This window comes from Pogona vitticeps, chromosome 2 (assembly GCF_051106095.1).
Source record: "Pogona vitticeps strain Pit_001003342236 chromosome 2, PviZW2.1, whole genome shotgun sequence".
Taxonomy (NCBI): domain Eukaryota; kingdom Metazoa; phylum Chordata; class Lepidosauria; order Squamata; family Agamidae; genus Pogona; species Pogona vitticeps.
Window position 1 is genome coordinate 13,752,019 of NC_135784.1, and position 17,049 is coordinate 13,769,067.

Genomic DNA, 17,049 nt, shown 5'->3' on the forward strand with positions numbered 1-17,049 from the left:
TGGATTAAGTTTTAGTAATCTTTATTAAATTCCTCAGTATCCTCAGGAGATCAATTAGCAAATCCAGATTCTGTGATGAAGAATACACAACATATTGTTTCTCCAACTCTTTTTGAAGTGGTTGGGTGGGAGTATATTTGTCTCTCCCAGCAAACACAAGCAAGAGTTTTGTGGCCTTTTCAAAATAAGCCATTTCTCTTTAATATAAACTTTGTTGTACAGCAGCCCACTTGGTTAAAGGCTTTTCCACACTCCAGGTACTGTATACAAATGGCTTCTCTCTTGTCTGTATTCTCTGATGGGAAGTCAGCTTTCTGGTCTGTCTAAAAGTCTTACCACTCTCTTCATGTTTATTAAGTTTCTCCCCAGCATGAACTCTTTGGTACAGAGTGAATGTTGAGTGCTTCTTTAATTTCTTTACACACTCCAAATGTTTTAATTTAAAGGAGACAGTAGTAAGACCGATAGTTTAAAAACCCTCCTTGGTCCCCATGGTACTGTATTGGATAATTACTGGCCAGTCTCTAACATTCAATTTTTGGGCAAAGTGCTGGAGCATGTTGTGGTTTCTCAACCCAGGGGTTCCTGGAGGAGATGGATTATCTATATCTATTTCAACCTGGCTTCAGGCTGGGTTATCGGACAGAGACTGCTTGGGTTGCCTTGATGGCTGACATGCACTGGCCACCCAATAGGGAGTGTGTCCCTATTGGTTCTGCTGGACCTCTCAGTGGCTTTCTAAACACTCAACCATGGTATCCTCCTGGGCCATTTCTCTCGGATGAGATTGGGGGCCTTGGGGGCCTTAGTGGTCTGTAAAGGTATTGCCTATTCTTGTATTTGCGTTTTAAAGATTAACATTCCAATTGTTTCATTGTACTGGGTTTGGATTTTTTTTTCTAGTTTTACTATAAATGGTGAAGATGGTAGTCTTCCATTTGGAGCCAGTTCATATCCTACAAATCCCTCTTTTGCCAAAATTTACTAGGTATTCATTTTCAGCTAACCTTGCTACTACTTTATCCAGTAATTATACAAGCATTCTTGCAGAAATCAAAGTACTGTACAGGTATTGGATTTTGCCAAGCACATCTTTCTTTGATGTAAATCCACTCCTACCTCAGCTGTAACCTGAAAACAACAATCACTGCTTCCCATACTTCTGATTTACATCTAAGAAAGATGTGCTTGGCAAAGTCCATCCTGCCATGAACTTTTGGACTTTAATTTCTTCACACTGGTACAAGCCTGATGAAGTGGTATTTTAATTCACAAAAGCATACATACTGTATACATTTCATTTGCAAATGAAAAGATGTACATATTCACCTAAAAGTAAGGAACTGTACACACTCTTTCAATTCTGTTTCAGAAATAAAACATCATACAGTATTCAGGAATTAGAGCAATGAAAGTATTTCTGTTAGATCATCTTATGAGTGTTTCGTACACACAGCTCCTCTTATTTGTGCATAAGCTAAGTCACTGGAACATACTGTACCCTGTAACTTCAGCAGTCTTTATGTTAGGTAAATGTTTTAGAGCACAACCATATCACATCAGTTCGTTCAGCTACTGCTGAAAAGTAGTATCCGATTCTGTTCCCTTTTCATGCTGGAGGTGCTGTGCTGATCCAGAATGTTACCTGTATAGTCCAACATTTCATCAAACCTTTGGAAACATTTACATGTAAAACTAAAGAAAAAAAGGGAGAACTAGATTCACAACAAAAATACAGACACCTTATCTATTCTCATAAAGAGTAAGGCGATGTGTTTTTCATTCACTCAGTAAGAACATTACAAGACAAAGAAAACACAATATACAGTATATACACAGTCACATTAAAAGCAGACAGGAGAGTAAGCTTGACATGCCAGCTCTTCCAAAATCATCATTTGCTCCTGTCAACAAGTTTTGCGAGTAAAACAATGTATTCTGTGGGAGTGAAAATCTAGATAGCTTCAGAAGAAAACTACTATTTTGCTTCAGCATTAATTAAATTGCTGGGCATGGATTTTGGAGCTAATCCTGCCTGGATCCCAGGATGAATTCACTGCAAAGAACTTTTCCATTTTTTCTTTTCCATTCTGCCGAGAGCACAAATAAATTTAGGGATCAGACATAAATACAGTAAATAAATAAAATTTAATTCTTTCTCCTACATTTTTGTTGATACCTTTCTTAAAATGTGGTGTTTAAACATGCCCAGTCTTAATTTGGCTGCAGTCAGCTCACCTAGTATACAGAATAAATTTTATGTCATTCCCCCCCCCGATACCCCGATATGAGGTTTCCCTCATTTCAGTGTGTCTCAGCCTCCAACCAAAAAGAGACCATGTATTTCCATATAAGGCTGTTGGGGGGCACTGAACAACTGGCAACTTTTTCAAGATTGGGAGAGACATCTGAATCCACAAATCTGCACATCTGACATGAGCCTGCACCCCCATTTTGAAACTTTAACAGAACGCTGCATGTACATGAGCTGTGAAACATCTATCTACTGTGCCACTCTTACCTCTGGAGCCCAGCCTGATGCCCCATGTGGAATTCACAAACATGTATCAGACGTCTTTGGCAATTTTAATACTGTACTGTTGTTAATACTGGAACCAGATCCAATTAAAATGTCTCTACAGTGGTTTGGAGAACCATTGTCTGACGAAGTGTTGCTAGCTGAAGTATCCACAGACTGGAGGATGGGTGCAGCAGTCTTGTGATAAGTTAAGGGCCTACAATTTTTCTATGGAAAGGTTTCTCTATCTCGGTTCTCCTGCTCTTAGCAATTGGATCTTTGATTCCAATTCTAACCAAGATAGCCCTGCCATTGTCAGGTCATCATTCTCTGTTTGGTATCAACTTCCAAGTTAATCATGCAACACCATACTATTTTGAGGCACTTGATGCTTTTACAGAACTTTGATTCCAGCAAATGCCCTCCTCATATTTTAAAGGGGGTTATCAAGGAATTTCAACTACAGAACCAAAATATGATTATTGTTGTAATCAGTAATTGTGACCCCTTCTGCTGCTAGTATCTATTTTGTTCTTCCAGTCCCCTTGGGACCACCAAGGTCTTCCTCCTCTCCTCCTAGACTCAGGCATGAGTATGCAGAACATTTCAAATCAACAGTACTGTATTTATTAACCCAGAAGGTAATTTTCCACCAATAACTCATAACAGTTCATAAGGTTTCCTTCTATGAGATTAAAAATGCCACCACCATCTACCATCCATTCTCTATTTTCTGTTCCCGTTTGACTCTCCATCTTTGTCTTCTACAACTCATCAGGATAACTGAAGGTATCCAGCCCTACATGGAGTGTTGCAACAGGGGTGGATGCATTTAAACAACTTCTCTCCTCTATATCCTTTAAAGAGAATGAAGGTGATGCCTTCAATTGAAGCTCTTTCCGCACTCCAGACATTTAAAGGGCTGCTCCCCTGTGTGGATTCTGTAACACATAGTAAGCTTACCTCTCCGATGGAACTTCTTTCCGCACTCCTGCCACTTAAAGGGTTTCTCCCCTGTATGAACTCTTTTATATATTCTAAGGGTATGGGCTGACTTTATGCTTTTTCCACACTCGGGGCATTTATAACTTTTCTCTGCAATGTGAGTTCTACAGTGCACCTCAAGATGAGACTTCAGTCTGAAGGCCTTTCCACATTCTGGACACTTAAATGGTTTCTTTTCTTTGTGGATGGTTTGATGGATAGCAAATCTTGACTTTTGACTGAAATGCCTTCCACGCTTCAGACACTTAAAGGATTTCTGCCCCTTGTGGGTACACTTATGTTTAATAAGATCGACACCACAAATGAAGCTTTTTCCACACTCAAGACATTCATAAGGTTTCTCCCCAATGTGAATTTTTTCATGGGAAATGAGACCACTTTTTTTCCTGAAAGTTTTCCCACAATCCTGGCATTCAAATGGTTTTTCACCTGTGTGGATGCTATGATGAGAAGAAAGATTTTCTTTCAGACGGAAAGCTTTTCCACACTCCAAACATTTAAATGGTCTCTCCCCTGTGTGGATTCTTTGATGGTCCGTAAGCAGTGTTTTCACTCTAAAGGCTTTTCCACACTCCAGACATTCAAACGGTTTCTCCCCTGTGTGGATTCTTTGATGAGACGTCAGGTTTGTGCTCTGGCTAAAAGTCTTTCCACACACTAGACATTTAAATGGCTTCTCCCCTGTGTGGGTTCTTTGATGGACTATAAGGACTGCCCTCAGTCTGAAGGTTTTTCCACACACCAGGCAGTCAAATGGTTTCTCCCCAGTATGAACTCTTTGGTGGTAAGTGAGGCTTGTGCTCCTGCTGAAAGTCTTTCCACAATCAAAACATGTGTACGGTTTCTCCCCAGTGTGAATTCTTTGGTGTAAGGTGAGGTTTGCATGCCTCTTGAATTCCTTTCCACATTCCAGACATTTAAATAACTTTACACTTTGACTGATGTTCTTTCTACATGCCACATATTTGTATGGTTTCTCCCCTCTGTGAATTCTTTGATGATTAGTGAAGGATATTTTTAGTCGAAAGGTCTTTCCACACTCCTGGCATTCAAATGGCTTCTCCCCTGTGTGGCTCCTAAAGTGTGTAGCAAGGTTTGCACTCTGACTGAAACTCTTTCCACACTCCAGACATTTAAATGGCTTCTCACCCGTGTGGGACCTGTGATGTCTAGCAATGTCTCCACGGTGACTGAAGCTTTTCCCACACTCCAGACATTTAAATGGCTTCTCCCCTGAGTGAGTTCTTTCATGGGATATAAGATGTGCTTTTAGTCCAAAGGTCTTACCACACTCCAGGCATTCAAATGGCTTTTCGCCTGAGTGAATTCTTTCATGAGATATAAGATGTGCTTTCAGTCCAAAGGTTTTACCACACTCCAGGCATTCAAATGGCTTCTCGCCTGTGTGGGTTCTGTGATGTGTAGCAAGGCTCCAACGTTGACTGAAACTCTTTCCACACTCCAGACATGTAAATGGCTTCTCCCCTGAATGAATTCTTTCATGGGTTGTAAGATGTGATCTCTGTCCAAAGGTTTTCCCACACTCTAGACATTCACATGGTTTCTCACCTGTGTGGGTCCTGAGGTGTGTAGCAAGGTTTCCAGATTGACTGAAACTCTTTCCGCACTCCAGACATTTAAATGGCTTCTCACCTGTATGAGTCCTGTGATGCCTAACAAGGGCTGCACGGTGACAGAAGCTTTTTCCACACTCCAGACATTCAAACTGCTTCTCTCCTGAGTGAGTTCGTTCATGAATAATAAGAATTTCTCTCAGTCTAAAGGTTTTCCCACACTCCAAGCATTCAAATGGTTTCTCACCTGTGTGGATACTGAGATGTTTAGCAAGGTTTGCAGACTGACTGAAACTCTTTCCACACTCCAGGCATGTAAATGGTTTCTCCCCTTTGTGAACTTTCTCATGGCGATCTAGAGCTGATTTATGGGTAAAGGTTTTCCTACACTTGGGGCACTCATGGCTTCGCTCTCCCTCGGATATTTTCTGATGGACATCCTCTGGACAAGCCATGGATATATCCATCTGCTCATCTACTTGATTTCCTCCAAGATTCCTGTTTCCATCTTGATTCTCAACCTCCTCTTTGGCATCCAAACATTCAACCCCTTCCTCTGGTACTTGATGTCCTCCATGTCTGTTTCTTCTCTCCAACATTTTTCCTGCTAACATGAGACAAAACAAAAGTGTGTGGGAAAACAGGTTTCAAATCAAGGAACAAACCCCTGTGAACTGCCACGGAGGATACAGGAGAACAAAATCTAGCTCTCGGGGAGCCCTCCTTCACCCACATTAGTGAGGAGGCTAATTCTGTCACCAATTAAGATGCTAAAAGAAACCAAAGATGAGATTTATACCACGCTCCTCTCTGCCGGAGGATAGCACAAAACATTCGACCTCTTTTCGTGATATAATGTCTGGTGTCAAGGAAGACAATCTGGCTACAATGAAAGAGGATGGAATGGACCACCCATGCTACCTGAGATTCCATCAATAGTCCTGGGTTGAGAAGAACTGCTAATGTCGTGGCAGAGTGTACGCTCTCCCAAAGGAAAGGGAGGCTCCCAATCTGCAGGCACTAGGGACACCCACCCGTAGGATGTCCATTTTGTCTGGGTTCAGCCTCAGTCTATTATCCCTCAACCCCTTCCCTGCAAGAGAGGCCTTTTCTGTAGTCAACAGCAATGCAAGCTGTGGATATGTGGAAGAGAGGATTTTCTTGGCTTTAGCTCCTCAACAGTAGAATTACTGTTGTATCCCATCTTGAGATTATATAATATCGGATGAAATGCCCAATGTTATGAAAAAACATTGAGAAATAAAGACACCAGAAGCAGGAAAACGAAGCAGTGGGGCCATTTTGCATCCTGATTCCCTCAGATTTCCCAATCAGGACACCAAAATAATGTTTTTTTCCTTCCCCCAGGGAATACAACAAGAAAAGATGATCGGCTCCTCTGAGAAGCCTGCCCCTCACCACTGCTGTGAGGCGTGAGCTTGTCAAAGCTTGGCACACGATGCTTCATATTCTAAAATTTCCCAATCTTGGCCCGCCTCCATTAGTGCTGCTGCTAAGAAACAGGCAAGCTTGGGTTCTGGAGGAAACCTCTGTCTTTCAAGATTTTTCTGCCAGCGCTCAGCATCAGTCACCTAAGACAACTGATCACTGAGCCTCATGTCAGGGCTGGTCCTGAGTCGAATCCTTTGCTAATGCTAACACCGGCTGATCTGTTTCATGGTCTAGTTCCTCTGTTTTGTCACAGAGGCCTTCTCTCACATAAACTTGGGCATCAGAACTTAAGAGTTGGCTTTCTCAGGCAGAGCACAAATTCACACAGAGCAGCACTTTCTTCCTAAGAGTACTTATGCTTTGGGCCTCGTGGCAAGGGGGATGGACCACCTCTGCTTTTTTCTTTGGGTGCAATAAGCTCCTTCCGCCCAGATTCCTGCAACTAGATGTCTGTACAAAAGAGGTACAGTATCCTGATGTATCCTATCCAGATAAAACTAGCAAAGGATGAGTTGAGACTCAGTATTATACTGTATTGTGGATACAGTGGTGGATGAGGACTCAAGGGACACGGGTTCAAGTCACTGCTAGGCACTAGGGGTGCATCTTATACCTTGAAAACCTTGATTGGGCCCCATTAGTCAGATGAGATTTGACAGCACACAACAATTATCAGGCTCACTTGGCTCTTAATGGTACTTCCAAAATGGGAAATCGCCGAAATTCTCCCATCCCTGTTCCTTAAATATTAAGTAAACAGTAAATTTTACTGCCAAAGGAGATGCCAAAAGTAGGCCACCCACCCACCTTGGTCTTCAGATCACAACTCCCAAAAGCCTAAGCCAGCACACCCACTAAGTTAGGGCCTTTGGGAAGTTGGTGCCCACACTATGCCAGGAAGCCTTAAGAGATCAACTTTCCTGATCAACCGGGTAAGGATTTTTAAGATTTGAGTAACAGGAACATCAAGGAACCTGTACTCTTTTCTAGCCCCTCGCCTGAATATCAAGCCCTAGTTCTGCAGAAAGGAAGAGAGGAAGACACGCCCAGGTAGCCCTGGAAGGAGGAAATCGCCCAATGAATTTTTGCCCTACTGGCTGCGAGGAGGCCTTTTCTAGGGACGGATTAATTCATCTTCTCTCATCTGGGCAAGACCCAGGATTGCTCACGATAGGAAGTAAAGTAGATACACTTTAAAAAGATTCCCCTCTACAGTATTTTATATAGTGAAGCAACAATTTAGCAATAGATGCCTACGTTAAAAGCAGCCACTGAATTAAAAGACGTCAAAACGACATAAAAAAAGGGGGGGGAGAAGACTGGAAAGGACACTTACCAAGTCTCGGGAGGGAGAAGAAAGCCTTCGCCCTGCCAGAGAGAGGAAGAAAAGGCTCTGTAGAGGAGCTGCTCCCTTCGCCCCTCCAGCCCAGCTCCGTTCCCCTTTCAGGAAGGTAACGCCGTTCCTTTCCGGCCCAGCCACTCGCCGAGGTCCTTCCAGCAAACGTGGCCCACAGGCCGGAGGGGCTCAGAGCTTTGTTTCTTCTTATCCCCACTACAAGTCCCAGAATCCCCAGCCAGCAGGGCCACCAAGGTTATAGTTCCAAAAGATAAGGTATCCCATTTCTTGATAGGAAGATCTGTTCCAGACCACAACTCCCATCATTCCAGTCCCAGGGCCAACTTGGTAGGGATTCTGGGAATTGTAGTAAAGTTAAAGGTAAAGGGCAGTTCTGGAGCTCTGGATATCTGGTGGCCACAAAGCATGGCAAAGTTACGTTTTCAGACTACTGACAGCAAAAATCTAAAACAGATGGGAGTTGTAGTCCAGAAAAAAATGTGGCTTCAAGTCCTTCAGGTTGCCGCCTCTGAAGAAGGACGGACTTGTGGGGGAATGACCGTTTCCGGGGAAAGATCCCGCCTCTTCTTCTCTCTTACCTGCCTCTCTAGGAAACTTGCCTTCTGTTGCTTTTAACTCTTACAGAGGCAACCGTCAGTTTCGCTCACCCGAGACCATCACTGAGTTGCGTCCCAATTATTACAAAGAGTATGGTCCTTATTTTGCTTTCCCCAATTGCTACTTCATTCAACTACTCCTTAAGAGGGCTTTTTAATGTCGTTTTCTGGAGGAGTTTTGCTGAATAAGATGACTGTCCCTTTTGCGTGTTTTTTCCAACAATTACACACAAACAAGAAGCTGGTCTCTCTGAACAAGTTGTTTGTGGCGGGAGGTTCAAAAGGCTTGAGGAAGAGGAGGGGAGGCATGATTTAAAAGCTCCTCATTTAAAACTTACTGGAATCAAAGAGTCAGCAATAAAAACGTCCTAAACCGATGTAAGAAGGTACCCAAATTCAGGAAATACATAAAATGCAGAAAGGTACAATAATTGAGTTGCACAATCAAAAAAGCAATGATTTTTGCAGCTGAGAATTCAAGGTAAAAATAAATGTGAAAAGCAGGGAAGGGGAAAAAACATGTTGGATGTCATCTGATCTGTCATGACTTTCGACTTTTTCTGGAAGAGAAATAAGAGATTAGCAAGAGATGAATGAATCAGAGGGATGATTTTGGAGAAATTTGTGCAAAAAGTGTTAAAACTTAGAAATTCATAGATTTTTAGACCTGGACATGATCCCAGAGAGTGTCCCAGACATCTGTGATTTGGGAAACGCCCTCTCCTTTGGGGGGATGACTCTTACCACCAAGAGTGAGGTTTGCAGTTTGGGTGTACATCTGGACCCAGCGCTCACCATGGATACCCAGGTGTCGTCAGTGGTCCGTTCCCCACATTTCCACCTTCGGCGGACTGCCCAGCTGCATCCATATCTTGATGTGGGAGTGCTCACCACTTTGGTCCATGCACTCGTAGTCTCAACACTGTTGTTGTTGTTTAGTCGTGTCCGACTCTTCGTGACCCCCATGGACCAGAGCAGGCCAGGCCCTCCTGTCTTCCACTGCCTCCTGGAGTTGGGTCGAATTCATGTTGGTCGCTTCAATGACACTGTCCAACCATCTCATCTCCCCATCTCCAGTCTCAACATTAGACTACTGTTATGCACTCTACATGGGGCTACCCTTGAGACTGATGCGGAAACTTCAGATGGTGCAGAATGCAGCGGCCAGACTTCTTACTGGGGTGAAAAGGTAACACCATATTTCCCCCACTCTGGCCACCTTGCATTGGCTGCGCCATTTGTTTCCGCATTGATTTCAAAGTTCTTACCATTACATATAAAGCCTTAAATGGTTTAGGACCTCAGTATCTGGCAGAGCGTCTTTTCCCACTCAGTTCTGCCAGAGTCACTCATTCCAGTCAGGCCAGGTGGCTGAGGGGCCTAACGCCGAGGGAGGTCCGGAAGGAACCTTATTGCTGCTTTCTGACCGTGAGAGGATGCCATCTGCACCCCTTCAATTAGGGTTAAACAGCATCAAACAACAGTGCATTAGGACTTGCATCCAAGGGACAACAAAGGAAGCTGGAAAAGGGACATACATGAATGGAGCATAAGCTTGTGCTTTCTGAGAGGAAGCTTGATGAGAAAAAAGGGATCGAGATTGTGCTGAATATTTCCCGAGATGGATGAAGTTGCAGATGGGTTGCTGGTGTAGGGATTTGGATTAGGAAGAACTGGGACAAGGGGGGGGGGAACGTGGACTACGTACAGATATGTGGAAGTTGCTGAAGTTGAAGATGGAAATGGAAGATGGCTGGATACATGAACAATTGGTCCGGGCGAGATCTGATGAGTTTTCACCACCTTTTGGAATTTCTGACTGGAATGCCTGCTGTTCCTTCCCACCCAATGTGAAGACCCATTGACGTGTTCATTTTACGGTGAATATTACATATCCTGTGATTAATTGGCATTGTACAGTTAGCCTAGTGTGTAATTTATCATTTTTCCTTTAGTCTTCTAGTGTTAACCACTATATGACATCATCTTGTTAATGTATTTAATTTTTAATTCTGTCAATTCATAGAAGCATAGAATAGTTCAGCTGGAAGAGCCTCGAAGGCCATTGAGTCAATCTCGCTCAGCTTTGTCCACCAGGCAGCAAGCAAGAGCTGCAGGACAGGGAGGTGGCATTGCAGTGGTCTAGCGTGATAGTATCCCTTTCACCTGGTGCCACATCCCCCAGTTTTCCGGTTTTGAACATGTGTATTTGAAAGCAAGAACCCGGGACAGAATAGAGATTCTGTTGGTGTACCGCCCACCGTGCTGCTCAATAGTCTCCCTATCTGAGCTCACTGACCTGGTCTTGGGTGTGGTGCTGGAGTCCCCTTGGCTTGGGCAGATCATCATCTGGTGGGTGTTTAGACTCACTGGAACTTGGAGCCTCTGCAGTGGTGGAGAACCGATTAACATGGTCTGCCCCAGGAGGCTGATGGATCTGACAGCTCTTGGGGGTTTTCTTGCTGCCTTGGCAGGCAATTTTGTTGAACCCCTGGTTGATCACTGGAATGAGGAAAGGGCCACAATCACTCCTAAGTGTCCCCTCCCACAAATTAGCAGAATTCGTTCAAAATTGAAAGGTATAAGAGTCTGGTGACTGCATCATAGTTTTGTAATGCTTTCTTCTGTCTTTGTCTAGAGCACTGGTTCTCAACCTTGGCTTACTCAGGAGTTGTGGACTGCAACTCCCAGAAGCCTTCACCACCAACTGTGCTGGCTGGGGTTTCTGGGAGTTGCAGTTCAAAAACATCCGAGTAAGAAAGGTTGGGAACCTAGGGTCTAGAGTGTGGTACCTTTTATTACTAAAATTAAGATTTCTTTTGTTACACCTCACTTGTTTGGCACATCTTCCATTCATTGTGAGAACAGATTCTAGGTGGTTGAATCTCCCCACAGTCTGGTCAAGAAGGTCTTCCTAACCGCAATCCTATTTTCTTCCTAAGTTTGCTCTGCTTTGCTCTAAATATCCCCAGCTCCCAGAACTCAGCACCATAGCCATGGGTTTCCCAGGACATGCTTTTACCATCTTAGTTGCTCCTCTCTAGATGTATTCCGTTATCTGAGATCTACACATCTGATCCTAGCCTGCACTCCCTTTTTCCCTTTTTTAAAATTTTAACAGGATAACCCAGCATGCACATCTGGCTATCATTTATCATCTGTACCACTCACATCCCTGTAGTGCCCAGCCTGATGCAAACCCATGTGCGGTAGAAAGGCAGTTTACTTTTGTGCTTTATTAGTGGTCTGGTAAAGGCATCACCCATCCCTGCCTTAGGATTGTAAACCAATCCGTTAAGAAACCTTAGCCCCATGTGGAATTTACAACTGTTCATCAGAACTGTATTCTCAAAGGCTTTCACAGCTGGGATCTGATGGTTGTTGTGGGTTTTTCGGGCTCTTTGGCCGTGTTCTGAAGGTTGTTCTTCCTGACGTTTCGCCAATCTCTGTGGCCGGCATCTTCAGAGGACTGGAGTAGTTCAGAGCATGGACTGAATTCCTACTTCATCAGAACTCTTCGGGTCTCTCAATATTGTTGTTCATACTGCAGCCAGAGGCATTTAAAATGTCTTTACAGTGCTTTGGATTACCATTCTCTGACCAGCTGCTGAAGCAATTGTAGACTGAAGGATGGGTGAAGCAGTGTTGTGATAAGTTAAAAGGCTGACAGTTTTTCTATGGAAAGGTTTCTTTGTCTCTAGGTTCCATGCTTAAAAATTAGCAAATCCGAAAATTCAAAGACAGTCTTACAGTGATAAGGAGAAAACTGTAGGCACATATGCTTAAATTCGAAAGTCACACAAAATTGTAAGCATGGGCTTACTTAAAATTCATCCTTGCAACTTGTAAAAAGAAGCAGGAATTGAAAGGTATATTATAGGCAAAATTTAAGCCATGTATGAATGAAAATACAAAACACAAAAGCATTAAAACATAGGAGATCACAGTGTATAAAGGCAGAGAATACATCTCGAGTCCTAGGAAACCCAAGGTTATGGGATCTGGGCACTTCAGGTTCCTAAGAAGAAAAGTATAGCCTCTGTGCTGCAGGGTCAGAAGACCAGCCGTTGTAAGATTGAATCCACACGACGGAGTGAGCTCCCGTCGTTGTCCCAGCTCCTTGCCAACCTAGCAGTTCAAAAGGATGTAAAAATGCAAGTAGATAAATAGGTACCACCTTGGTGGGAAGGTAACGGCATTTCATGTCTAGTCGCACTGGCCACGTGACCACGGAAACTGTCTATGTACAAAAAGCTGGTTCTACAGCTTGGAAACGGGAATGAGCACCGTGCCCTAGCATTGGACACAACTGGACTAAATGTCAAGGGGACTTTTACCTTTACCTAACCATGTTGAAAAAATTTTCTCACTAACCCTTTAGCCAGTTAATAGTTACCATATTTTACCATGTATACAACCCCCCAATGTATAAAACAGCCCCCTAATTTTGACCCTTGATCGAGGCGGAGGAGCAGTTAATGGGCAACTGCTCCTCCACCTCCATCTCCTGCTGCTGCTCTCTCCGCTGCCCGCCTGATTACTTCCTCCTCATTTCCAGCTCATGTCGCTGCCTTGTCCCCTGCCCTAAGGAGATTGTGGGAGGAGGTGATCTGGTGGCGGCAGCAGGAAGAGGTGCCCGAGTGCGTGTGCGCGCATGCTTGTTTGTCTCCACCACGAGAGAGGACAAGGTGGCCATGTGAACTGAGCCAGTCAGTCCCAGTGGAGGTGGTGAATGGGGCGGGTTGGGAAGGGACCAGCAAGAGGCACCTGAGTGTGTGTGAATGCTTGTTTGCCTCCGCCTACTGCTGCTGCTGCCACCTTGGGGCCACCAGAGGGGTCAAGCTGTGAGCTCTGGAAGAGGCAATTGGGCAATGGCAGTGGCAGCAAGAGGCGCCCGAGTGCGCGTGTGACTGCTTCCTTCCATGTATAAAACTCAATTTTTCCTCTAATTATTTTAGGGAAAAGTGTTATTTTATACACGGAAAAATATGGTATATTGTGCCCAAGTTATCTCCTGGCTGTTTTCAGACTGTCCATGTTTTCCATCAGATAGAATGTCTCTCCATTATATCTCACTAAGCGACTGCTTTCTTTATACGGCCTAGTGAAACATTATTAGTGTATACTTTTCGGCCAATTAGAAGCCCACATGTTTAAGGTCAGGAAGGCTCTCACCTCAAAGCTCGCTCTTTCCAGTTTCCTGCCTCTCAAAGGCTTGGCTTCGCAAACTCCTTGAGAGTCCAGTGCCTGGCCTGGCTTGCTCCTGGCCTTCAAGGACGAAGTAAAATAATACCTTGGGGACAGTCCAAGACATATGCATATTTCATTCATAAATCTTATATGATTTTATACTCCTTTCAGACCTTAGTTACTCAGGAGGCTTACTGCTTATACAACAAATGACACCTTTGTTTTCCCTCTCTTTTTTATATAGTTATATATTAAGAAACAGCTGAAGGGAACATTCATCTTTTTCACCATTTACTCTATTTTGTATACACGTCTATTTTCCAATATATTGTTATTCTCATTTGTTTAATACAGATCTCCACATCCATTTTGCAGTATCTCCTTGTTAATTTACATTATAGGCAAAAGATAACTCAAGTAAAATGCACTTCTGTATTTTTTCTTTTGTCTCTGTTCACTCGACTAAACATTCTATTATTTATCTTTTTCACTGCAAAAGCTGGTGTGAAACTGAATGAGACTTATTATTTTATCAGTTCCTTTGTGTACTCAAAAGAACTAGTTGTATTCTGTGTATTCAAAATTCAAACAAGTTTTTTTCCTCAGCTGTAGTTTTTCAACAATACTTTCACTTTTTTGCACGCCTCTGAGGAACATTGTAAAAGACCTTTTTGTGATTTTTAGGGCAATACCTATGTGCCTCATAAACTCGTTTTTGGACTCTAAAAGTAGGATAATTGGCATCAGTAGTCAAGTAACAATGTTCTTGTTTTGTTAAGTATTCCAGTGTTGTAGAATCCCCATCAGTTTGATCAGTGAATTTGGATATCTGTTTTGAAGGGGGCTGTCACTGGACTGATGATAAGCATCTCAAGGAATTAGAATAATCACCTCTGTTTAAATTGGATATTTTCTCTTACCTAGTACATTGAACAGGCCATTGGTCAAAAACAATGAAGTCAGTGATGGTGGTTTATTTTTAAGATTAGGACACTGAACTTTGTCACTTGAGAAAGAAGCTATAAACACAATCTTCAAGGAATTGTGACACCTCCTGCTGTGAGGATCTGTGGTTTTCCCATTCACACTTTTCTATTCCATGTTTGACTCTCCAGTTTCGTCCTCCCTTACTCACTTGGATGAATGGAGGGATCCAACCCATCATTACAACAGGGCTTGATGTACTATATTTAAACGAGTTCTCTCCATGCATCCTTTAAAGCTGGGATCCCCAACCTTGACAGGCCTGGACCGCAGATACAGAGCTCCCACCCCACACGCACACCTGTGCATGCACGTGAGTGCACCCCACCCACCCACAAGCCACCCCACCGATTCAAGAATGCCCCGCGCACCCACAAGCATGCACTGCCCATCTGTTTGTGCGCACGAGGACACCTACACACACATGAGTGCGCCCCACCTACACATGAATGGGGGTTACCCCCCCGGTCCGCGGTTTGGAAAAGGTTGGGGATGAAGGCAGTGCCTTCATTTGAAGCTCTTTCCGCACTCCAGGCATTTAAACGGCTTCTCCCCTGTGTGGATTCTGTAACACATAGTAAGTTTACCTCTCTGATGGAACTTCTTTCCACTCTCCTGCCACTTAAAGGGTTTCTCCCCTGTATGGACTCTTCGGTATATTCTAAGGGTATGACCTGACTTTAATCTTTTTCCGCACTCAGGGCATTTATAACTTTTCTCTGCAATGTGAATTCTACAATGTACCTCCAGATGGGACTTCTTTCTGAAGGCCTTTCCACACTCTGGACACTTAAATGGTTTCTTTTCTATGTGGATGGTCTGATGGATAGCAAGTCTTGACTTTTGACTGAAACACTTTCCACACCTCGGACACTTAAAGGTTTTCTCCCCATTATGGATGTGATTATCTTTAATAAGATCAACACCACAAATAAAACTTTTTCCACACTCAAGACCTATGTCAGGTTTCTTCCCCCTGTGAATTCTTTGATGATTAGTGAAGGATATTTTCATTCCAAAGTTTTTTCCACATTCTTGGCATTCAAATGCCTTCTTGCCTGTGTGGCACCTGAGGTGTGTAGCAAGGTTTTCACTCCGATTGAAACTCTTTCCACACTCTGGGCATGTAAACGGTTTCTCCCCTGAATGAATTCTTTCATGGGCTGTAAGATGTGCTCTCAGCCCAAAGCTTTTCCCACATTCCTGGCATTCAAATGGTTTTTCGCCTGTGTGGGTCCTGTGATGTATAGCAAGGGCAGTATATCGACCAAAGCTTATTCCGCACTCCAGACATTTAAATGGTTTCTCCCCTGAATGAATTCTTTCATGGGTGGTAAGATGTGATCTCTTTACAAAGGTTTTCCCACAATCCAGACATTCACATGGTTTCTCGCCTGTGTGGGTCCTAAGGTGTGCAGCAAGATTTCCAGATTGACTGAAACTCTTTCCACACTCCAGACATTTAAATGGCTTCTCGCCTGTGTGAGTCCTGCGATGTCTAATTAGATGTGCAGGATGACAGAAGCTTTTTCCACATTCCAGACATTTAAATGGCTTCTCTCCTGAGTGAGTTCTTTCATGAATAAGAAGAATTTCTCTCAGTCTAAAAGTTTTCCCACATTGCAAGCATTCAAATGGTTTCTCACCTTTATGGATACTGAAGTATTTAGCAAGGTTTGGAGACTGACTAAAACTCTTTCCACATTCCAGGCATTTAAACGGTTTCTCACCTGTGTGGGTCCTGTGATGTCTAACAATGTCTCCGTGGTGACTGAATGTTTTTCCACACTCCAGACATTTATATGGTTTTCCCCCCGAGTTAATTCTTTCATGGGTTGTAAGAGGTGATCTCTGTCCAAAAGTTTCCCCACACTTGGGGCACTCATGGCTTCGCTCTCCCTCAGATATTTTCTGATGGACTTCCTCTGGACAAGCCATGGATATGTCCATCTCCTCCTCTACTTGCTTTCCTCCAAGCTTTCTGTTTGCATCTTGATTCTCAACCCCCTCTACGGCATCCAAACATTCAGCTTTTCTCTGGTACTTGATGTCCTCCTTGTTCATTTCTTCTCTCCGACATTTTTCCTGCTAAAATGAGGCAAAACCAAAGTGAGTGAAGAAAACAAGTTTCAAATCAAGGACAAACCCTTATGAACTGCCATAGAGGATCCAGGGGAATAAAAAGCAGCTCTCGGTGAACTGTCTTTCACCTATATTAGCGGGGAGGCTAATTCTGTCACCAATTAAGATGGTAAAAGAAACCAAACATGGAATTTAACACACTCTTCTCTACTTGAGGCCGGAACAAAACATTCCACCTCTTTTCCTGGTGTCAAGCTAGGCAATGACTGAAGAAAATGGAATGGATCATAG

General features: G+C 43.4%; 2 protein-coding genes across 3 annotated transcripts in view; both read right to left on the reverse strand.

Annotated features, from left to right (window-relative positions):
* LOC110070498 (uncharacterized) overlaps positions 1-17,049 on the reverse strand; it is a 21,644-nt gene continuing 4,595 nt past the window's right edge. The window contains exons 1-2 of one of the 2 annotated variants that reach the window (XM_020778179.3): positions 7,886-13,671; positions 1-5,704 (exon numbers count right to left, since the gene is read on the reverse strand). In XM_020778179.3, the coding sequence (XP_020633838.3) occupies positions 3,402-5,696 (2,295 nt within the window). In that variant the 5' untranslated portion in view covers positions 5,697-5,704; positions 7,886-13,671 and the 3' untranslated portion in view covers positions 1-3,401. Of the gene's footprint in view, positions 5,705-7,885; positions 13,672-17,049 lie in introns of those variants that run through there. The other variant, XM_078387513.1, reaches the window with a different exon arrangement.
* The window catches only part of LOC110070969 (uncharacterized), a 22,798-nt gene continuing 20,153 nt past the window's right edge, over positions 14,405-17,049 (reverse strand). The window contains exon 3 of the mRNA XM_078387992.1: positions 14,405-16,525. Within this exon, the coding sequence (XP_078244118.1) occupies positions 15,184-16,525 (1,342 nt within the window). The 3' untranslated portion in view covers positions 14,405-15,183. The remainder of the gene's footprint in view (positions 16,526-17,049) is intronic.